At 29.3% G+C, this 24,365-nt stretch overlaps 3 protein-coding genes, 1 long non-coding RNA gene and 1 pseudogene across 13 annotated transcripts; 1 reads left to right on the forward strand and 4 right to left on the reverse strand.

The window, feature by feature from the left end:
• Positions 1 to 224: 224 nt before the first annotated feature.
• On the reverse strand, positions 225 to 9,749 carry LOC139814458 (uncharacterized; annotated as a pseudogene).
• Positions 7,524 to 9,640, forward strand: LOC139815582 (uncharacterized). The gene is made up of 4 exons (XR_011732760.1): positions 7,524 to 7,906; positions 8,461 to 8,610; positions 8,937 to 9,356; positions 9,508 to 9,640. It is a non-coding gene; the product is annotated as an uncharacterized lncRNA (long non-coding RNA).
• LOC139814971 (uncharacterized) lies at positions 8,967 to 12,621 on the reverse strand. 6 transcript variants are annotated; one of them, XM_071781526.1, is made up of 9 exons: positions 12,275 to 12,621; positions 11,776 to 11,895; positions 11,514 to 11,631; positions 11,149 to 11,413; positions 10,929 to 11,078; positions 10,741 to 10,831; positions 10,434 to 10,579; positions 10,142 to 10,274; positions 8,967 to 10,066 (listed from the first exon to the last, which is right to left on the reverse strand). In XM_071781526.1, the coding sequence occupies exons 1-9, from the start codon at positions 12,416 to 12,418 to the stop codon at positions 10,013 to 10,015; spliced, it is 1,221 nt and encodes a 406-aa protein (XP_071637627.1). In that variant the 5' UTR covers positions 12,419 to 12,621; the 3' UTR covers positions 8,967 to 10,012. The 6 variants fall into 6 exon arrangements, with proteins under 6 accessions (XP_071637627.1, XP_071637664.1, XP_071637654.1 ...); XM_071781563.1 differs by having other exon boundaries at positions 9,536 to 10,066; positions 11,550 to 11,631; XM_071781553.1 differs by having other exon boundaries at positions 9,536 to 10,066; positions 10,947 to 11,063.
• A 266-nt stretch (positions 12,622 to 12,887) lies between these two features.
• LOC139816563 (uncharacterized) lies at positions 12,888 to 18,557 on the reverse strand. The gene is given in 7 exon segments (XM_071784163.1): positions 12,888 to 13,585; positions 13,668 to 13,800; positions 14,486 to 14,632; positions 15,294 to 15,464; positions 15,573 to 15,897; positions 15,951 to 16,068; positions 18,301 to 18,557. Coding segments are annotated over 7 exon segments (1,092 nt in total). The 5' UTR covers positions 18,445 to 18,557; the 3' UTR covers positions 12,888 to 13,531.
• A 2,825-nt stretch (positions 18,558 to 21,382) lies between these two features.
• On the reverse strand, positions 21,383 to 24,203 carry LOC139814798 (uncharacterized). Of its 5 annotated transcripts, none has more exons than XM_071781317.1 (9): positions 23,893 to 24,203; positions 23,404 to 23,523; positions 23,142 to 23,259; positions 22,775 to 22,865; positions 22,553 to 22,669; positions 22,360 to 22,450; positions 22,056 to 22,201; positions 21,777 to 21,898; positions 21,383 to 21,685 (listed from the first exon to the last, which is right to left on the reverse strand). In XM_071781317.1, exons 1-9 carry the CDS (start codon positions 24,058 to 24,060, stop codon positions 21,552 to 21,554), a joined length of 1,107 nt encoding a protein of 368 aa, XP_071637418.1. In that variant the 5' UTR covers positions 24,061 to 24,203; the 3' UTR covers positions 21,383 to 21,551. The 5 variants fall into 5 exon arrangements, 4 of the variants coding, with proteins under 4 accessions (XP_071637418.1, XP_071637404.1, XP_071637410.1 ...); XM_071781303.1 differs by having other exon boundaries at positions 22,775 to 23,039; XM_071781309.1 differs by having other exon boundaries at positions 21,766 to 21,898; positions 22,775 to 23,039.
• Positions 24,204 to 24,365: the final 162 nt, after the last annotated feature.

Genomic DNA, 24,365 nt, shown 5'->3' on the forward strand with positions numbered 1-24,365 from the left:
TTTTTATAATTTAAAGTACCCCGATATTTTTATTTAACTAACAATTTCCTCTCGAGCAAACAATATTACAGAGAATATTATCTAAGAAAAAATCAATTACCTTAACACATTTAATTTGTGCAAGTTTTACTTAAATCACATTTTATTCTGTAAATTATAAAGATTTATAATCGATTTTTATTATACACGGAACAAAAATAATGTTGTATCAACAACATCAATTTAATTTTATCAAGATCTGAAGAGCTGTGGAACTATTTTCAAAGACTATTTTCAAAAACTTTTTTTAAATAAAGGTAAGAGTTTCTGAAATAATTTTCTTGACTTACTTTCATTTGACTGGTCCTTATATACATGCATATACAGGGTGTCCCATAACTCGAGGTCTATATATGTTAAGGGAGTGTTATTGAAGTCCATTTATATAGAGTTGAAATTGTTTAATAAACATATGTCCGTGTAAATGTTCCTAACAGAACTACAACCATTGAAAGTTAATGTGAATATTTAAAAAAGGAAAGAAAAAAGACATTTAATTTAACTTGTTTATTTACAAATTCTGTTCAAAATTATTTCCTGCAGATTCAATGCAAAGTCTTGTCCTCGGTAAAAGGTAAAAGTGATCTAACAGCTCGCTCCACCATGCCAGGAGAATTTCTTATTTGCGTTGCTGCATCCATAATTCTGTTCACAAGTTCATCCCTATTGCGAGATTGTTCTGTATAAACTACTGACTTCATATGCCCCCAAAGAAAGTAGTCCAAGGATTTGAAAATGTTTCAAATATTCATATTAACTTTCAATAGTTGTGGTTCTGTTAGGAACATTTACGGAGATATGTTTAATGTTTATTAAACAATTTCAACTCTAAATGACTTCAATAACACACCCGGACCTCGAGTCATAGGACACCCTGTATAATATGCATATATAATATTATAATATACATATATGTATATAATTTTAGTTTCATATATAATACATTTTATTTAAGAATTTTAAGTTTAAAATTATCATGTTAAAATTAAACTTTTTATTCTGTGTGTGTAATCTTGTTTTAACATTTTAAAAAAGTAACTGAAAAAGTAACTAATAGTTACTTTTCAAGTAACTGTAACTGTAACGAGTTACTTTTGAGAATCAGTAACTAGTAACTGTAACTAGTTACTTTTTTGACTCGGTAACGATAACTGTAACTAGTTATTTTTAAAAAGTAACTTTCCCAACCCTGTTTTTTGTATCAACAGCATCAGTGTTACTGATATAAAATTGATTAATGCAACATCAATATTAATGAATAAAAAACATCAGATAATTGTTTTAATAATTTAAATATTTGGTCCAATAATATCCAGTTGAATTAACTACTTATGCTTGTAGCAGCTTGTGAGGTCGATGTTTAATTGAAGTAACTTCATTTTTTTCCGTGTAGATAGTATACCTTGATATTATTGTTGCATAGAATACATGAAGGTGAAATAAGACATCGATGCTTTTAATAACTGTAATAAAATGTCTTTTTACATTATCAGTGGAAGAGTGAAGAGTCATTTTTAAGATACTGTATGAATCTAATGATTATTACCGTGGCGAAACATTCTAAAGATGCCACGAATATTTGGCCGACATTTAAAGCAAAGGTTTTGCTGCTTCTTCGTAATATAAAGAGTATCAACTTTTGTGTGTGCACGGGGACTACATACCATCGAACATTGTATCTATGATATGATGACAACAAATGAGAAAAATTTCGTTTACTGACAAAATGATCAACTATATAATGCCTAAGTACTTGCTGATATTTTAAATATCGTCAGTTCTAATTGCAGAGAGAGAGAGAGAGAGAGAGAGAGAGAGAATTTGTACGTATCCTATGCGAAATTTAGGATTGAGACGTCGCGCATTGAGATGTTGTGAAATATAATTGTTTTGGTAAATTGACCAATGAAAAGACAATGAATGAAAATTTCTTTTCCCTCCCTCTCAAATAATTGAGGAGGATAATTATTATAATAATTCCAATATTTGTACACTTATACTAATTTTTAATATTTGATTTCACTACTCGAATATGTACAATACAATTATTGACAATTATATGGACATTATATAAAACAATTTCTTACGCTGCAATATATATGTAGTTATTGTGATCCATAACTTCTTGTCCGGTATAGTTAGCTAAGAACATGTACAAAAGAATGACCGACACAATCAAAAGATGAAATACCAATTCCTCTTTGTTTCCGAGCGACACACACCGAAAAATCTGAAATATCGTGATTATGATCAAAGTTCTAGTTATATTTAATATAATTATTTATTTTATATGCAAAAATAGGTTATTATAAAATCACAAATAAATAATACAAAAAATAATATTCATAATTTTTTTTCTTTTCTTAAAAATTTTGATTGATTAAAAATAAATTAACACTTGTTTTCAATTACTTTTGTAATTATTGATTATATTATTCTTTATCTGCAAAGTCTTTAAATATTATGAGATAATTTACAGAAGTCATTGAATAATATGTTTAAAAATGTGAGAGAAAACTCACTGCAAAAAGATTGAGACTCAAAGAAATTACATTAATCGCTATTAAGAAGAAGAAGGATCCCTTAAAGCTGGATAATAAAAATTGAGAATACCTTAAAAAAGTAAAATATTATGACAAATACTTATGTAAATAATATCATATATGAACACCAACTTTAAAGCTTTGCGTTGAATGTCGACGGCACAAATTATTTCCTTGTAAATCATAATCTCGTTTTTTGTACTGATATTTTCGAGCATTTTTATCGTCATCGCTTGTTCGATACGATAACTATAAATTAATTTTAGGCTATAAATACATAGTTCTCCGTAATTTGTTTGCGCGGAGGCTTTTGATGCAAAACAAGTCTTATTTTCAACTATATAACTTTTGTATTTTTTCGTAGATTTGTTTTTTACCTGGCAATTTTAAACAATCCGCAAGCGTGTATGAGATATCCTCTGAGTAATGTCCCTGTTGCTGTCGCTGTGGTTGCTCCTATACATATGACTGCATTTGAATGCAACAAAATTATGTAGAAATATTTTTCTTGATCGATAAAATATTCAGTCATGAAATGCAGTACTAGACGTGGCTGAGATCCATTTATATGCAAAGCAATATCAAGAAGTGGCGTCAAAATTGGCAATAAAATAACGACAAATAAACAGAACATGCTGAACACTAAGATTTGAAAAAATTATTATATAAATTTTGCTTTTTTTAATGTTCTGAAATATTATAAGTAATATATTTCAAATTTCTGTGCTGTATAATTTTTTCCAGTATGATATTTTATGCAAATAATGACTGCAAAAAATTCTTACGTTTTAAACGTACTATTTAAAATGAAAAGTGTATACTTATATTCCGTATAGTAAAAATATTTTTTGACTTTTTAAAATCATTTTTAAATTATATCTTTACATTTTAGAAATATGTCGATTATATTTAGTGTAAGTATAAAAAATAATAATGTTTAAATATAGTCATGTTTATTTGGTCGTTTAATATTTCTTATAATTAATTCACTTAGCTTTATATTAACATGTGTTATCTTACATATAATTACAACTGTATAACGTTTCACGCTGTTTCCATACTCTTTCATAATATTGATTTCGTTCTCGTCTTTCAATTCATTACAAATTTGCTGTAGTTGCTCCGTTAAACGCTTTACCTATTATAATATTTAACGTGTTTCTTATTGAAAAACTTGGCAAAGATTATTATATGTAAAAATTTATTTATGAAGTATATTTTTTTGAATGCGCAATAAGCTTACATTATGCGTATTCATCCAAAATGCGTTATAATTTATAATGTACGTACTGCAAAACATCACGTTAGAGAGAACTTTTATTATAAGATAAGGAGTACATTCTGCCGTCAAAAATGTTGTAAGCTACAATCAATAAATTTACTTAAGAGATCACAAAAGCTATTCTCTTATTCGATTAGTAAATTACAAGTTAAAAAGGATTAACTGCTTTGTAGTGGAAATGATATAATGAAACTTTTACAATTCTAATTCTAAAATAGCAGGTGCATCTCACGATGTGTTGTTAATATTAGTATTTGGAGTTGGATAAAAGTTGTGAGAAGATAAATAATTATTGTAATCAGTAACTTATGTAGTGACTTATAATGGTACAATTAACAATGCGGTATAATGTAATATGGTGTATAATTTGAAAAATGTAAGATATAACATGGAACATACTTACTTGGAAAATAATACAACTTATCAGAATACTGAGACACAAAATTATCTGAAATCGAACAAGATTTGATTGATGATGAGGCCATAAGCCAATAGCAAGTAGAAGAACCCGATTGAGATAAAAGTATTCAGTCTCGATACAGATCATTACTCTAGGAGCATACGTTGACTGTGAAAAAGTCAATGATGGTTTGTGCACACGCATATTTTTCTCCTTCTATTGAATACTTTATAACTTACTACTTTCTTATAAATTGCATCATAAATTATCTAATCCAGCATAAGTGTAGCAAAAGTTAGCGGAAAATATTACTCTGAAATTGGAACATTAGCAATTGAACAATTTTACTGGAGAAGGGGTCGGCGATTAAGCGATCAATATAATATGGGCAATTGAACGAATGTTCATTTCTCATAGAAATGTACTTGCGTATTCCCTGACAGAGAGTCGCACAAGCATTTCGCCAATTTTCAGTAACGCAATAACATGTCTCTTTGTTGCATGATGCGTGCTCTCATAAGTTATATTAAACCATTTAGAGAAATGGTAATTGTTTAGTCTTACATATCGCACCTCAAGAAGAATACTGTCACAACTCAAAAAATTTCGATTTTAAGTTAAGTATGCCACAAAAAGTATGCTTAAGGTGTTCCCTATACATGCTATAATAGTGTTACAAATCTATATGCAAAATTCGCTGCACGGGAGCAGAAGTGTCGTTATTCTTTACAAACCGATTAAGTTGTAATCACTGGATGAATAATGTCATAAGTGAATTGACAAGTGAATCACAGCAGACGTCTTAAAAAAACAGTACAAGTTTCATTATAACAAAATGTCGTAATTGCAATTGCGTTAGTTGTCTCACAATTCAAAAAAAGTTGAATTATTTGTTTTTCCTTTCTCCCGAAAATTGTGAATTTTTGAGTTTGAGTTGTGGTGCGATATATATATCGATATATCAATTATTAATATATTATTGCTAACTTACTGTAAACACATCACTGTTTTAAACACTTTTATATTTTCTTAGAATTAAGAGTTCTTACAATTTTATCGAGATCGGTCAATCCAACTTTTTAGATTATAGTATGTAATTTGTTTTAGTGTGCTAATTAGTTTTTTTACTATCATTATTCCACTACACTATATCAATTAATTTGCTTTACATCAATTCTGTGTCGAATGAAGAATTGTGAAATACGACACTGCCGTGCTTAGTAACTATAATAACACATAACTTTTTATTTTTATCTATCTATAATAAAATATATTTTACATTTAACACTATTTTGAAAGATATTCTTACCGTAGCAGCACCTTCTAACGATCCCACAAATAGTCCAGCAATATTCATAGTGAACGCCTTGGTACCTCTTTGCAAGAGGAACAGGATCATTTTTTGTATTTGCAACGGAGTAACGTACCACTGGACATTCTATCTACATTATGACAAAATAATTAATGATTGAAAAATATAAAAGAAATCTATCAATAAATTTGACACATGTTAAGGCTCCTATACTGGCTTGATTGCTAAGTCTACCTTGACAGTACAAACAGCGTTACACCTTGCAAAATTGTAAACTGAAAAGCGTAAAGCTAAACTATTTTTTCGACGTATGTACAACGTTATTTTTCGTTTTAATGTAGTGTTTTTATATTTAAAATAATTGTCGTAGTGTTAAGATATAGGTACCAAAGACTCCTATTTATAATTTGATATGTGAAAGCAAATATTTATTTTAATTTGGCAGTTATCGGCTAAGGATGGCTTGTTTTCGTCTTTAATTAAGCACAATTCAATTCGACATGTAGATTTCGCTAACAAAAGGGGAGTTTTTGGTATATTCTATCGATTACAAACGCTATCTTATTGAAAAACATTTTTGTTTTAATATACGTCGTAAGAATTTTCATGATACATCTATTTTTCTCGCTTTTGATGTCATCAATTCAAGATGGCTGCAGTGAACAGAGGCCTTAACTGTTTTTTTTTTATTACATTGATTGATATAAATGCGCATGTAATTATATTACATAAATATTATCCTTACACGGTGGCAAATACATCATTATTGTGATTCGTAATTTCCTGTGCGAGATAGTTTCCTACAAACATGTAACAAAAATGGATGATGACAAATATTAATCGTAACGAAAGTTCTTTAACATCACAGCTAAGGGATGCCACCTGAAAAATCTAAAGTACAAGTGCATCTTAATGATTGTCATAAAACTAAATTAATAACGTTAAACAAAATAATAATGAATTAGAACTCTTGATGGAAATTTTATAATAATTGGTCTCGTTACTGTTATTAAATATATATTAAATATATTAAAAAGCGATATGTACCCGAAAAAAATTCAGACTCGCGCAAATCACGCCGACTACTATCAAAAGGAAAAACATTACTTTAAATCTAGATATTGTCGATTCGGAGAATCTTCAAAAGAAAGAAAACATTATTCTATACGCGATATTATCGATTATTACAAATGTTGTATAATTACTGTTGTATGAATACCAACTTTATAGCTTTGCGATGCATATCCACGGCATAAACTAATCCCTTATAAATTAAATTCTCATTCTTCAAGCTGTTTTTTTGCAGAATTTCAATTGTTATTGCTTGTTTAACGCGATAACTGCAAGTGATTTATTTGCCATAACTATATGGTCTCTTCAAATTTACGATAGAGTTTTCTTATATTTGATTTTATATTTATATTTTTACCTGGCAATTCGAAACATTCCACATGCATACTGTATGTAAACTATGAACATTGTTCCTGTCGCTAACATTACACCAACCCCTATGGTAAAGGCCGTGTTTGCATGCAAGATAATCAAATAGAAATACTTTTCTTGGTCGACAAAGTATTCTGTTACAAACAGTGGTGAAATATGTGGTCGAGTTTCATTCATAGGCAGTAAGATGTCAAAAATGCGCGGCCAAATTGGATATAATAATAAAGCAAATGCGAGCAATATAACGCACACTGAAAAATGTTTAAAAATCAATTCTTTCGAAATCCTAAGAATGTCCATTATAAAATCGCTGGTTAAGTCTCCAAATATAACAAACAATTCGCGTTTAACAGAAATCGAAAGCAGTTATCTTACATGTAAATATAGCCGTGTAACGTTTTGCATCGCTGGCGTACTCTTTCATGATGTTGATTTCATTCTTATCAGTTAGTTCGTTACGAATATGCTGCAGTTGCTCCAGCAAACACTTTATCTGTTTTTTAATAATATTGCATGCTTTTTTTTTCGATTATGTTGGAAAAATATTATTGTATTTATATTATATTAAAAATTTTATCTCTCGGAAATATTTATTCACATACACACGTGAATATAATACATAATATACAGGATGTTAGTAGAGAAATTGCTGAAACTAAATGTATCAGGGTGTCTCACAACCGTATAATACTTTATTATTGTTTTCTAGAGGTAAAATATAGTAAAAAATTCTAATTCAAAAATTTTGAGGCTGCAATAGTTTTTGAGTTATAAGCGATGAAAGTTTGCCAATGATATTACGTAAAACTTGTTCGCTCAGTCCAGTAACTACACCTACACCTACACGCGTATTGATTTGTCATCTGTTATTGATTTTCTCAAGTCAGGTAATATTGATTTTTACTGCACAGCTGATTTTATTTTGTCATTTTCTGTACGTGTGTATTACGGCTACCTTGCACACTATGGCGATATAGGCTAATATTAACAAATTATAAATCTTATACGGAAAACATTTAATTCTAATAGATAATTTAATTAAATAATTGATTATTAGATAATAATAGATATTAATAATAATAGATAAAATTATTAATAATAATATTAATTAATATAAATATTAATAAAAAATTATGAACGAGAAAAACTTTATTTTATATTCGACAACGTTTGGCTAATGTCGTGATAATTTGACCATTGGTTTTGGTCAGATTAATCGTCAAGACTTTTTCGACCATGGATTTTGGTCTTTTTAATTCAAAATTTTTAACAAAAAATTATAAATATTATTATTATTACTAGAAGAAGTGAAGTGAAGTGAAGTGTATACGTATACACATGTACATCTGCATACATAAGTGTGAAAATGAATATTTTTATAATATAATGTATTTGATTTATTTTATTCTGTTTACTAAAAATTACATATATTTAATTTTAGCAATTTCCAATCGTTACCCTGTATGTTTTACTTACGACTTCAAAGTTAATACTAAATAAAATATATTTAATTACAAAAGTAATAAAAAATAATGCAGAAGAAAGAACATTGATAAGGAGATCCGGAGTACATTGTGAAGTCAGAAACGTTGTGAGCTGCAAAAAGATATTTTTTATTTACCGAAATTTCCATTAAAATTACTATTTTCTTATGCAATTATAAAAAAGTCATTAATTGATTGTTTTTCAATATGTAATAATTTAAATTAGAAATCTATTTAAATAATCAAAAAGTATAAAATTATAAATTTAGTTTTTTTTCTGTAATACACACATGCGCGTTCGCGTGCGTGTGCGTATTATAATATTAATATTGATGTGTAATATACACAACATTGAGTTTGTGATATAATAGTTTTAATATGTGAAATTGCAAAGTCAATTGCTACAAATAATTTTTTTATTTTGTAATTAAAGTCTTATATCATGGAATTAAAACTATTCACGTACCTGAAATAAAATAAATGTTGCCAAAATACTAAGAAACAAAACTAACTGGAATTGAACGAGTTTAGATTGCTGATAAGGCCATAGACCAAATGTAAGTAGCAGAAACCGATTGAGACCAATATGTAAAGAGTTGATACAGATCATTTCTCTACGAGCATATACATGCATGTAACAGCGAAAGGATCGGTGCTTTTTTCTTCTTTCGACTAGTCTGCAGTTACGAATTCTCTTATTTATTTAGTTTAAATTTTAATGTAAATTGCCTAATTTAATGCGATGTAAAATGCAACAAAATGTTACCGTGAGATCGGAACACTCGCATTTTAGCAACGTCGCGCGTCGGGACCTGGGAATAGGTCGACGATTAAGCGATCAATGTAATTTAAGGTAATTGAACGTTTATTTCTCAGAAAAGAAAAATACTTTTCTAAATGTATCTCCTGACAAAGAATTGCGCAGGCGTATTTTCAGTAGCGCGTTTTGTCGTGTCTCATTCGTTTCGTAGTGCGTAAACTCATAAGTTACATTTTGATTTTAGAGGGAACGATCAGTTATACATATCGATATATTGGCCAGTAATTTATTATTACTATTATTAAATACACTTTTTAAAGTACGTGTTGCTCTAAACGCCACTTACTTTAGATGTTTTCATATTTTTCCAACTTTTACATTCTCCTCCGTAATCTATCTTATGCATCTTGTTTATTACCTCTGCTTCGTTTGAGGTAATAGGCGATATTAGTTGCTTTCTATTTTACATCAAAACTCAGATAATTCTCCTTGTGACGTCATAACTCAATTGAATGCACGTTCTTTTTGCATGCTGGCAAGTGAGATTCAACTGAGTTTTTATCCACTATCGAGACTTTGTCACCAAAATAAGCAGGTACATACAAAATGACATATCTTACCTGAGTATAAAATACTCACATAACTGAGTGACTCAGATCACTTGAGTGTAAATGGAAAGCAACTATTATCCGTATATAATTAATTTCATTACATGCTTTATAGTATATATTTAATTAATTAATTTTATGTCAATGTTGCGCAGAATGAAGGACAGTGAAATATGATAGCGCGGTACTCAGCAACTGTAATAAGATAGTTCTTTTGTTTTTCCTGTTTAAAACGTGTTATGTTTAAAATATAAGCCAACATATTTTTACCGTAGCTGCACCTTCTAATGATCCCACAAACAATCCAGCAATATTCATAGTGAACGCCTTGGTACTTCTTTGCAACAGAAATAGAATTAACTTTTGTGTTTGTAACGAAGCCATATACCACTGGACCTTGTACCTGTATTATAACGAATTATTAAAGAAAGACGAAAAAAATAGAGAATCATTCTTGACATATGCATAGGTGCTTTTTAATTAAATGACAGTTTTTGTTATTTTAGTACATTGCAGTAGGATAAATATGTATGATATCATATCATTTGAATGTCTTCCTTACACGGTGACATATATATCATTATTGTGATCCATAATTTCCTGTGCAAGATAATTGGTTATCATCATGTACACCAATTGAATGATTAAAATCATTACGGGTAATGAAAGTTCCATAGCATTGTATCCAAACGATATCACCTGAAAAATCTAAAGTACAAGCGCATTTATGATCTTGATAGAAACTAATCAGTAATGTCAAACAAAATGACGATTAATTAGAGTAATTAGACTGTCAATGAAAATTTGTCAGCAACTAGTCCTATTACTGTTAATCATAAGTATTATGATGAAAGAAGGACCGTATTTACCCGAAAAAAATTGAGACTTGCGCTAATCACCCCGACTATTATCAACAAGGAGAACATTACTTTAAATCTAGATACTGTCAAGTTAGAGAACCTTCAAGAGAAAGTGGATATTACTCTACGCATATTCTAAACGCATTATCGATTATTACAAATATTGTACTGTTGTATGGATTATTACAAATAATTACTGTTGTATGGATACCAACTTCATAGCTCTGCGATGCATATCCACGGCACAAATTAATCCCTTGTAAACCAAATTCTCATTTTCCAAACTGTTTTTTTGTAAAGTTCTGAATGTCATTGCTCGTTCGATACGATAACTGTAAGTGATTCTTCTGCCAAAATTATATAATATTCCGATTTTCCAGGTTTTCTACACATCTGTCTTTATATTTATTCTCTTACCTGGCGATTCGAAACATTCCGCATGCATGTTGTTGATAAAATACCAACATTGTTCCTGTTGCTAACATTGCGACAGCGCCTATGGCAAATGCCGCGTTCGCATGGAATAATATCAAATAAAGGTATTTTTCTTGATCGACGAAATATTCGGTCATATACGGCAACGAAAGACGTGATCGAGTCTCGTTTGTGAAGAACAGGATATTGAAAATATGCGGCCAAAATAAATATAAAGTTAAAGAGAGCACCATGGTCACGACAAGCACTGAAGAATGTTTAAAAATAATTTTCCTTCATAAGTGAATGCATTATAGGCTCATTAATTAGCTTGCAAAGATAAGTTGTAACAAAAGCTATTGTCTTACATAAAAATGCAATTGTGTAACTTTTCGCATAATTACCGTACTTCTCTATGATATTGATTTCATTTTTATCAGTTAACTCATTATGCATATGCTGCAATTGCTCCAATAAATATTTTACCTTTTAACAAAATTCTATGTTACTTGTCTTTTGGTTATAATTGAAAAAGATTATATTTACATTGTATATTAAAATTTATATTTTGTAAATGTTTATTCGTATTTATATGTACATTAAATAATATATAATAATCAATTCACTTACGATTTTAGTATTAATACTAAACGAAATATATTTAATCGCAAACATAGTATGAAATAATGCAGAAGACAGAACGTTGACGAGTAAATCCGGAGTACATTTTAAAGTAAGAAATGCTGCAAACTGCAAGAAATCATTTTATATAACGAATTTTATTGAAATTATTACTTCTTTTATCCAATGGCAAAATTGTTACATGCAGATAATTGATTGCTTTTTAATAATAATTTAATATATCCAGTCCAAACAAAAATTAAATTTTACGTAATAAGAAATTAAAAATGTTTCGTGTTTTTTGTTATAGTATGTATTATAATGGTGTGTCTTTGATGATTCTAACAGTAAAAGAAATTACAGTAAACACAAACATTGTAATAATAATACTACAAGCTTATTGGAGATTTTTTATATAGGTATCTATCTGTATAAATGCTCAAATTGCTACAAGTTAAAATTTAATAATTTTTTTGTTATGGAGCAATAATTAAAAATATTAACGTACCTGAAATAGAATAAAACTTGCCAAAATACCAAAAAATAAAGTTACTTGAAACCGAACGAATTTAGATTGTTGATAAGGCCACAGGCCAACTACGAGTAATAAAAACCGATTCAGACCGACATGCAGAGTGTCGATACAGATCATTTCTTCATGAGCATTGATATAGAATTGATAAGGAAGTTCACGTGCTCTTTTCCCTTTTGCCGATTAAATATCTTATATCTTTGTGTTTTTTTTTTTTTTGAATTTCAAACCACATTGGCGAATTTAATTAAATAAAATGCAGAAATAACGCAATACTATACGTGAGAGATCGAAACACTTGGCAATTCACATTTTATTTCAGAAGGGGTGAAGGAGTTAATCGATCGATTTGATTATGGCAATAATGCAACAGATGTTTATTTCCCATAAGAAAATATTGTGTGAGGGGACTTGGACAGCAATGGACTGCGCAGGTGCAGTTCGTCCCTTTCCACAGTACAATATGTTATTAATGTTTCACATTCTAGTCCGTGCTGTCTTGTGTTACGTTTCCTTTCTCAAAGAAGTACCAGTTGCTCAGCTTGAAATGTCAATGTAATTACAAAGATATATATCGCTGGTAAATATTATTCAAGTTCTTTTTTTAAATAAACTTGGTGTTGTTTGTATTTCCTAAATTTTATTTTCCAAATTCCTACATCTTTATTTGTTTGTTAACTAAACTTATATCTGCACGATAGTCAACTCATTACTTACTTCCAGAGTAGTTGTAATATCGTTGCAGTACTCGACCTTAGTACATAAACGTAGGTCCCGCGTTGACTATTTCAATAGGTTCTTTTTAAAACTTAATGTAATATGGAATGTCGGAATTACGAAATGTCGAGAAATATTGAAAAATATATTTATTAATGCAGCTTTTTTAAAAAAAGTTTATAATTATAAAAATTTTGCTGCGCATTTTCATTAATCTCAATAAAACCTTTGTAATTCTAATCATAATAGATAACAGATGCGCATCACTATGTTATTAATACTTTTGGAGCGGCTATAAGATTTGTGGGAAAATGAATGGTTAATTGGTTATAATTAGTAATATATATAGTGGTTTATAACGGTATATTATTCCAAATTAAAAATGTGAAATAATATAACACTAAAATGAAACATTTTAAATATAATATAGAATACACTTATCTGGACTGGATAATAAAGCTTGTCAGAATAGCACAAAAGCACAAAATTATCTGAAGTTAGTTGGTCTGTTTTGCATCAATTCCGCGAAGAATAAAGAACGGTGAAATACGACACTATGGTACTGCACAACTACAATAAGACACAACTTTTCCATCTTCCTCTATTTAAAATATGTACATGTAACACATATTTTAAAAAATATTTCTCTTACCGTAGCAGCACCTTCTAAGGACGCCACATACAATCCAGCAATATTCATAGTAAAACCTTTAGTACCCCTTTGCAAAAGAAACAGTATCATTTTTTGTATTTGTAACGGAGCAACGTACCACTGGGTATTGTATCTATCACGACAAAATAATTATTGATTGAGAAATATTAAAAAGGATCTGTTAATGCTTAATATATGTTTCTTAATATACAAATGTATATTAAGAAACATATATTAAGCATTAAGGGGATGCTGGAGTCGCGGGCGAACTCGATCAGCGTCGATAAAGAAGTGCTCACCGATTCTTACATATACATACAGAGCGCAGAGTTTTTGGCTGAATTCGGGGAGACGCGTAACATGTGCATATGAAATTTTCTAACATACTTTTCTCTTATACTAAAGCTCGCAGCTCATTTCTGCAAGCACAGGATTCTTCTTTATTGTATTTCCGTGACGGCTGCAAGGTTTTTGTATACGTACACAGTCTAAAACTTTTATCTGCAGCAAATGTTGTCATGAGTCAACCGCAGAATCGAAAATAAAAATGTAATTTTCTAATTTTTTTTCGTTTTTCATACGCAATTGGTGCCTGCCGTCTTCGTTATCGTCCATACTTTAATTCTGGACAAAACATTTTTAATTCGGTGAAATCAATCAAAAGATTTGTGTGTCTGAAAATTTCGTGGTAAAACAGACCTGTCTCCAGCATCCCCTTAACAGATCCTTTTAGTAAATACTGTACATTTGTACACTGTAGTGTCTATCTGTAAAACAAACATGCGAATGTGGTTATATTACATACAAATATCGCTTACATAGTTTCAAATACATTATTATTGTGATCCATAATTTCTTGCGCAAGATAGTTGCCTACGAATGCGTAAATGAAATGGATGATGCTAAACATTACGTGTAATGAAAGTTCCACTGTATCGAATCCAAACGATATTATCTGAAAAATTTAATATACAAGCAGATTCAAGGATCTTGATCAAAACTGAGTAAGTATAATGTCACTAATGTCAAACAAAATAATAATTAATTAAGACTATCGATGAAAATTTGAATAAACTTTGTTGCTGTTATTCACAAGTATGTGATAAAAAGAAGGCCACATTTACCCGAAAGAAATTCAAACTTGCGCCAACCACCCCGACGATTATCAAAAAGCAGACCATTACATTAAATCGAGATAATATTGAGTGAGAAAATCTTCAACAGAAAATTATATTACTGAAATTATATTATATTGAAAATGATATTACTTTACGCATATTCTACATTATAAAATATTACAAATATGTATTTGTTTACGTATTATATTATGTATATATATATTATTATTATATATATATATATATATATATATATATATATATATATATATATGTAGGTCCAGAGGTATGTTCCGGGACTGTTTACGTTTTTTGAAATGTACAGTCCTGGAATATATCGCATGTATATATATGTAATCAGATTCAAAAAACTGTCCCGAAAATTGCCGTAGGACATGAATTTTTTCCAGGACAGTCCTGGAAACTACCAAATATCCTGGAATATACCGATATCAAAAATAAAAGTCCCGGAACATACCTCCGGACCTACATATATAACTCTGTTTACAAATATGTTGTATGTACTATCATATAAGTTAGTACACATTGTAGAAATATTAACTTCATAGCTTTACGATGCATATCCACGGCACAAATTAATCCCTTGTTGATTAAATTTTCATTTTCCCAGCTGTTTTTGCATAAAGTTCCAAATAGCATTGCTCGTTCGATACGATAACTTTAAGTGATTATTCAGTTATAATTATATTATACCTAACATAACCTTCAATTTTCTAATTGCTTATAGATTTCCCACATCTATTTTTATAAATTTATTTTATATTACTGGGCGATTCGGAACATTCCGCATGCATGGTTTAGATAAATTATTAATATAGTTCCTGTCGCTATTATTGCGGTACCTCCTATCATTACGGCTGCGTTTGCGTGGAACAATATCAAATAGAAGTATTTTTTTTTATCGGTGAAATATTCGGTCATAAATGGCAACGATTGTAATGATTGAGTTCCGTTTGTGATGAACAAAATATTGGAAATGTGCGGCCAAAAAATGTACAGAATTAAAGCAGATACGCCAAACATTAAAAATACTGAAAAATGTTTAGAATTATTTTGCTTGTTAATTGTGTTTATTGAAAACTCGTTAATAACTTTTTAGCTATAACCCGCTATAACATATGAGTTGCAAAAATAATTGTCTTACATAATAATATAATTGTATAACATTTCGCATTATTACTATACTTTTCTATGATATTGATTTCGTTCTCGTCAGTTAACTCATTATAGAGATGCTGCAGTTGTTCCAACAAATATTTTACCTACGTTTTAACAAAATTCCATGTCTCTCTTTTGATTAAGTTCGATAAAAATTATATTCATATTTTATATTAAAATTTGAAAATATTTATTTGTATGAGCATAGCGTACATACTTAAAATATAATAATCGTTTTACTTACGTTTTTTATATTAACACTAAACAAAATATATTTAATTGCAATTATAGTACAAAATAATGCAGAAGAGAAAACGTTGACGAGTAATTCCAGAGTACATTTTGAAGTCACAAATACTGTAAACTGCAAATGCAAAGCATAATTTTATACAACAAATTTTATTTTAACAGAATTGTTTTTTTACCACCCCTCCACGGGAAGTTCGACTTTCCATGCCTGTAGAGAGGGGCGAAAGTGGTCAATTTCACGCCAGGGCTTACTTTCCTCCCTAGGGAAGAAAATTGATACTTTCCACCCGGCATAGCGGGCGGAAAGCAACCACCTGGTTACTCTAGGCATGGAAGTCGAACTTTCCGTAAAAGTGTTGTGAAAAATATCGCGTGCACCTCGGGTCGAAAGCTTTTTCAGACTCGTGTCACTCGTGTGATTTGCCAAAATTTGGCAAACTTCACACTCCGAAAAACGCTACTTTCTCTCCTTGGTACATAATATACTATTTTCTTTTATCAAATAAGAAAACTGTTAGCTTAAGATTACCGATCGTTTTTAATTTATAATAATTTTACTAAACTTCCAGTTTAAGAAAACACCTCTAAAATGATCTTGTCTTTTTCGTACACGGAGAGAATTTTTTGTTATATTTTACCATTAAATTCACTACAAACTTGGGACAATTTAGCAATCAAGGAATATTTAAAATATACAAAAGACATTTTACAAACAACGTGATAAAAATTACCAAGCAAATTGGTAAATTTCGAAAAATTATTGAAATTTCCTAGATATATTTTAGTAAAATTAATCAAACATATTTTATATTTTGATATAATAGATATTAATATTTTTTATTATAATATATATTAATCGGAATAGCTCGCATAAAGTTCTTGGTGGTACATGTCCCACAACTATCATGATTTCAGGGTAAATTTTAAGAGAAAATTCTCTCCGTGTATGTTACAAAAGATCACCTTCCTAAGTAAACTTTGAAATGTTTGACTCGTCACTTGTTATTTGCTAAAAAGTTATTAACATAAAGTAAGTTTGAAAAATATAATAGCTATTCTCAGTACTGAAAGATATAAATGAAATGTATAGGTGAAAATAGTACAAAAAGGACCCCAGGTAGCAGAGTGACGTCAAATGACGTATGAATTCCGTCTTAATGATATCTTTAACGTCATTCAGATGTCTTTAAACGTTATCTTGCTACCTAGGACTCTTGCCTCTTCTGCTGCACTTTCAGCCTAAAAGAACCTCTAAGCTAAACCCAACCTGTATTACTAACGGTTCTTTTTTGGCGATTTTTATGAGAAAGTTATTTTGTAACATAAAATGGTTTCACATGGGTTTCCAACCTTTCACATGAGGCGAAGTCCACCCCACACCGCCCGATGCTTACAGTGCGAAATGAAGTATATCATTGTACGATTCCACATGTTGAGAACCGCACCGGGCGATGTGAGGTGAACCTCGCTTCGCATGGAAGTTTGAAAACTCATGTGAAACCATATTATGTTAAAATAAATTGCTGTACTTTCAAGTAAAAAAAGAAATTGGAACTGGCGCCCATGTAATAAATAAGTAACTAAGAAGCTTTTCTGTTAACAAATTTTTAATAAAGAATGAGCAACAGCTAAGATTTTTTAATTGTTACTCAGAAGGATGATTATTATAATATATGTAAAAAACATAATTATATATTGGAGATTTCGCTCTTAAATGAGAGTTTTATCATAATTTTATATAATTTTTTATAATTTTATATGATATAGTTTTATATAATTTATAATTTTATATAGAAAAACAGAACAAAAATTGAATCTTACATAAAATTACGGATTACAAAATTGTTTAACGTTTTCTTGTACAATCTAAATTATTATAATATTATAATGATTCTCTACCTCTATAATAATAATATAATAATAATAACAATATAAAATAAATTACAATAAACACAAAGATTTCAATAATAACATTACAAGTCTATTGTGGTTTTTGATATATTTAATTGCAACATTTAAATCGCTATAAATTAAAGTTTAATAATTTTTTGTTATATATAATTATGCAATTAAAGAAATTAATGTACCTGAAATAGAATGAAATTTGTGTAAATACCAGTAAATAAAATTAATTAAATTTAAACGAGTTTGGATTGCTCATAAGGCCAAAGACCAACTACGAGTAATAGAAACCGATTGAGGCTGATATCCAGAGAGTCGATACTGATCATTTCTTTATTAATATATATTTGACAGAAAAGTGTTTGCTTCACGTACTCTCTTCTTTTCGTTTGTCGATTGAATATTAGCTAGTACTGTAGCTGTATTATTATTTTATTTTACTTTTTAGCCTGAATTACCCAATTTACCTTAAATGCAATGCAAAATGAATAAAATATTATCGTGAGAGCGAAACACTTGGCAATTAACACCTTTATGCGAGAGGAGGCGTATGGTTAAGCGATCGATTCGGATATGGCAATAATGTAACAGATGTTCATTTTCCATGAAGAAAGTCTGCGTGAAGGGACTTGGGCGACAATGGACACTACGCATGTGCACAGTGCAGTTCGACCCTTCCCAGTGCAATATGTTTCAACATACTTCAGTCTAGTGCGTGCTGTCTTAAGTTACGTTTCATTCTTCAAAGGATTACCAATTGTTTTTCTTGACACGTCAATGTAACGGTTAGTAATATACACTGCTTGTAAATATGACATAATTTCTTATTTGAAATATCTTTGTGCTGTGTATGTTTGTATTTTTTAAATTTTATTTCCTAAATTTTTACAACTCTCTTTGTTTATTAATTAAACCTATATTTGCACGATAGTCAACTCACTACTTCTAGATAATGCAGTTCTAATTTTACTGTCGAACCCGACGTTAAGTAAACATATAAGGTCCCACGTTAACTATTTTTTAGGTTCTTTTTTAAACTTAATATAACATGGAGTGTCGGAAATGCGAGATGTAAGAAAATATAAAAAATTTTAAAATGTATTTATTAATACTGTTTTTCTGAACAAACAATTAGTTGCAAGAAGTTTGTCGTGCACTTCAATTAATCTCTTTAAAATTTTATTACCTTTACAATATCAGTAAATCAGTTAATCAGTAAAATGCTTACTTTACACACAATGCTGCTGTTAAATTTTTCAATGCACACAATAATGCTGCTCTAAAATTTATAATAGTAATGATATCAAACTATAACCCTAACTTCTTCTGTTCGATCAAAATTTCTTTCTTTCGCAATGATGATTTTATTAGTTATATGTAAAGCGCGAACTTTTATTTAATTTCTTGACTACGTCAAAAGTTATTTAAATTAATTAATTAAAATTAATAAAACATTGCACACTATTAATTTTGCTGTGTAGAATATGGAGCGTTAAAATAAAATATACGATATAATAAGATATAGTATAAAACAGAATGCAGAAGCATTTTTAGCTATGATAATTTTTTTTTTTTTTCAAAAAATGAATATTGGATTTTCGAAATTAAATAAAAAACTGATAAAGGATGGCTATATATGAGAGTCAGACGCAGTTATCGGTGCGTAAAAAATCCAATTCACTGATTTATTCAACAGTGTATATATTCGAACGTTTCGGCTCGGAATTGAGCCATCTTCAGCAAAATATACAAAAATGAATTAATAATTGCTCCCCTTCTCCATTCTTACTTGTCAGTGAGTTTCACGATTGGAATAAATTTTTTTGAAAATTTTTTTATCAGATATATCCCACATAAGGCATAGTACATTTTCTACTATGGCCGCGCTTTTTGAGGATCTTACAAACAGTCTATCAATATTTAAATTAAAAGTTTTAATTTTTTGCAACAGAACCAATTTTAAGTGTGCTTAAAGATGTAACACATTATTAAAATATATTATTTACCTTTTTTTAATGTTGCATACAACAATCAATAAATTTATAATGAGAAGTAAGACCATTATACGAGCATTAATAGATGTCACAGAAAATTCATATCTAATTCTTATATGTATTATTGTAACACATATATATTCCAACTATTCACTGTGTTCCGATCACAGCCGGACTTAATACACAGTTATCATTAGAACGTTAAAAAACCCTTCACTCCCCCCACAATTAAATCGATACGATTTAATTATTAAAAAACTGTAAAGAATTTATTGCGAAAAATATCACCTCAGCCAGGGTTCGAACCTGGAACCTCCCTCATTTCGTGTAGGGCGTCGTACCAATTCGACCACCGAGGCATGTGGTAATATTCTTCGCAATAATCGGTTAATAATAGTTGTAAACACTAATCAATAAATTTAATGAAGAGGCTTTTTTGCATTAAAAAGTTATTCTTTTATTTATTATTAGCAAGTTGTAAATTTAAAATAGTCAACTACTTTCTAGTGAAAATTAGTGTAATCATACTTTTGCAATTCTAACTATAAGATAGCAGATGTGCATTACGATGGCGTTAATGCTTGGAACGACTATTAAATTTCTGAGAAGAATGGTTATAATTAATAATATATACGTATATATGTAGTAGTTTATAATGGTATTATTCCATAATTAAAAATGTGGAGTAATATAATAGTATACATTGAAAAATGTGGAATATATAATATGGAATGCACTTATCTCGAATATAATAAAGCTTATCAGAATACCAAAGCACAAAGTTATCTGAGATTGAATGAGGTTGATGATGGAGCCATAAGTCAAGGACAAAGTAGAAGATCCGATTGAGGCATTTAACTTTGATACAGATCTTTACTTCGCGATCATGCAAATGTTTGACTATAAAAGAAGTCGGCGATGATTTGTATATTTCCTCTCTTGGATTGAATAACTTTAAAACCATTTTTTATAAATTTCTAAATTATCTAATGCAGCATAAGTGTATAACAAAGTGGAAAAAAAACGTTATTTTGATCGAAATATAAACAATTTAACAATTTTACTTGGGAGTGGTCGGTAATTAATGTAATGTGAGAAATTGAATGAATGTTTATTTCTAATCAAAATATACTTGCGCGCGAAATTCCTATATACCAGAGTTGCGCATTCGTTCGCCAGTTTTCAGTAACACAATGATACATTTTATTTATTTTACGATTCGTGCACTTGTAAGTTATATTTTACCGTTTTGAAAAATAATAATCGGCCAGTCTTATATATATAGACGTATCAGTTATTAATTTATTATTGGTAACATACTGTAAACACTACTACTCTTTACACAGTTTTACCTTTTTTTACTTTCTTAGAATTAAAAAGAAGTTCTTACAATTCCATCGAGATTATCAATTGAGACCGCTTTCTAGATTATATATACTATATCATTTATGCTTAATGTATTCTAAATTAGTTTCCTCATTATTATTACTCCACTGCACTATATTAGTTGATTTATTTTGCATCAATTTTGTGTAGAATACAGAACGGTGAAATACGACACTGCCGTGCTCAGTAACTATAATAATACATAACTTTTTATTTTTATTTATCTAAAATATATTTTACATTTAGCACTATTTTAAAAGATATTCTTACTGTAGCAGCACCTTCTAATGATCCCACAAATAGTCCATTGATATTCATAGTGAACACCTTGGTACCTCTTTGCAAGAGGAACAGGATCATTTTTTGTATTTGCAACGGAGCTACGTACCACTGGGCATTGTATCTATATCATGACAAAACAATTAATGATTGGGGAATATAAAAAATAATCTGTTAATGCTTACTATATGTCTCTTATACTACGTTGACTGTACATTTGTCACATCCGTCCATACATCGAATATGCAAATGTGATTATACTATATAAATATCTTGCTTACATAGTTTCAAATACATTATTATTGTGATCCATAATTTCTTGCGCAAGATAGTTGCCTACGAATGCGTAAATGAAATGGATGATGCTAAACATTACGTGTAATGAAAGTTCCACTGTATCGAATCCAAACGATATTATCTGAAAAATCTAATATACAAGCAGATTCAAGGATCTTGATCAAAACTGAGTAAGTAATGTCACTAATGTCAAACAAAATAATAATTAATTAAGACTATCGATGAAAATTTGAATAAACTTTGTTGCTGTTATTCACAAGTATATGATAAAAAGAAGGCCACATTTACCCGAAAGAAATTCAAACTTGCGCCAATCACCCCGACGATTATCAATAAGGAGATCATTACTTTAAATCTAGATACTATTGAGTGAGATAATCTTCAAGAGAAAGAGAATATTATATACTCTACGCACATTTTACATATATTATCAATTATTACAATACAAATATTGCGTGTGTATTATCATATGAATACTAACTTCATAGCTTTGCGATGCATATCCACGGCACAAATTAATCCCTTGTGGATCAAATTTTCATTCTTCCAGTTGTTTTTTTGTAAAGTTTCGAATGCCATTGCTCGTTCAATACGATAACTGCAAGTGATTATTTAACCATAATTGTGTAGAATTTTTAATTTGCTGATTGTTTAGATTTTCTACATTTATTTAAAAAAATATGTTTTACGTATATTTTCTTACCAGGTGATTTGAAACATTCCGCATGCATGCTTTTGATAAACTATCAATATACTTCCTGTCGCTATTAATGCGGTACCTCCTATCATTACGGCTGCGTTTGCGTGGAACAATATCAAATAGAAGTATTTTTCTTTATCGATAAAATATTCGGTCATAAACGGCAATGAATGTAATGATTGAGTTCCGTTTGTGAAGAATAAGATATTGGAAATGTGCGGCCAAAGAATGTATAAAATTAATGCGGATGCGGCAAACGTGGCAATTACTGAAGATGTTTAAAATTATTTTGTTTGTTTATTGTTCTTATTAGAAACTCACTAATAATTTTTTAGCTATAACATATGAATTGCAAGAACAATTGTCTTACACGATAATGTAATTGTATAACGTTTCGCATAGCTATTGTACTTTTCTATGATACTGATTTCGTTCTCGTCAGTTAACTCGTTATAGATGTGTTGCAGTTGTTCCAATAAATATTTTACCTGCCATTTTAATAAGATTCCATGTCGTCTTTCTTTTGATTAAACTCGAGAAAAATTATATTTATATTATAAATTAAAATTTGAAAATATTTATCTGTATGAACATAGTGTATATACCTAACATATAGTAATCGCTTTACTTACGTTATTAGTATTAACACTAAACAAAATATACTTAATCATAATCATAGTGCAGAATAATGCAGAAGAAAAAACATTGATGAATAAATCCGGCGTACATTTTAAAGTCAGAAATACTGCGAACTGCAAGATATAATTTTATACAACGAATTTTATTGAAATTGTTATTATTTTTCCAGTAAGAAAATTGTTAGTTCGTGATTATCGACTGTGTATTAATTTATTATAATTTTATATAGGAAGGCAGAACAAGAATTGAATTTCACTTAATTACAGATTTAAAAAAATTTTTATATATTTTTTATTATAATACGTGTCATTATAATATTATCTTTAATAATTTTAATTATAATGGAACTTACAGTAAACATAAAGATATTAATAATAATATTACATCTATTGTGATTTTTGATAATGGAATTGTAATATTCAAATCCGCTAGAAGTTAAAGTTTAATAATTATATGTAATACAATAAAAAAATGTTTCGTACCTGAAATAGAATAAAACTCGCTAAAATTCCAATAAATAAAATTAATTGAATTTGAACTAATTTAGATTGTTGATAAGGCCAAAGACCAACTACGAGTAATAGAAACCGATTGAGGCTGATTTGCAGAGACTCAATACAGATCATTTCTTTATGAGTATTGATATACATTTGACAGAAAAGTGTTCGTCTTGCGTATTCTTTTTTTTTTTTGTTTGAATATTAGCTATTATTATAGCCAAGTTTTTCTTTTATTTTAATTTTTAGCCTGAATTACACAATTCACCTTAAATGCATTGCAAAATAAACGAAATATACCATCGTGAGATCGAAACACTTGACAATTTACACCTTTATGCGAGAGGAGGTGTATAGTTAAGCGATCGATTTGAATATGGTAATAATGTAACAGATGTATATTTCCCATGAAGAAAGTCTGCGTGAAGGGACTTGGGTGACTATGGACTACGCATGTG

Source organism: Temnothorax longispinosus, chromosome 1 (assembly GCF_030848805.1).
Source record: "Temnothorax longispinosus isolate EJ_2023e chromosome 1, Tlon_JGU_v1, whole genome shotgun sequence".
In the NCBI taxonomy this organism is placed as follows: Eukaryota; Metazoa; Arthropoda; class Insecta; order Hymenoptera; family Formicidae; genus Temnothorax; species Temnothorax longispinosus.

Coding starts and splice junctions, on each gene's coding strand:
- LOC139814971 (XM_071781526.1), bottom strand. CDS start 12,418: ATGATCTGTATCGACACTCTGCATGTCGGTCTGAATCGGTTTTTATTA. Junction 11,632..11,775: donor TTAGTATTAATACTAAAATC/GTAAGTGAATTG, acceptor TTTTGTTAAAAG/GTAAAATATTTATTGGAGCA. Junction 10,832..10,928: donor AAGTTGGTATCCATACAACA/GTAATTATTTGT, acceptor TTTCTCTTGAAG/GTTCTCTAACTTGACAGTAT.
- LOC139814798 (XM_071781303.1), bottom strand. CDS start 24,060: ATGTATATCAATACTCATAAAGAAATGATCTGTATTGAGTCTCTGCAA. Junction 23,260..23,403: donor TTAGTGTTAATACTAATAAC/GTAAGTAAAGCG, acceptor TTAAAATGGCAG/GTAAAATATTTATTGGAACA. Junction 22,670..22,774: donor GGAATGTTTCAAATCACCTG/GTAAGAAAATAT, acceptor AATCACTTGCAG/TTATCGTATTGAACGAGCAA.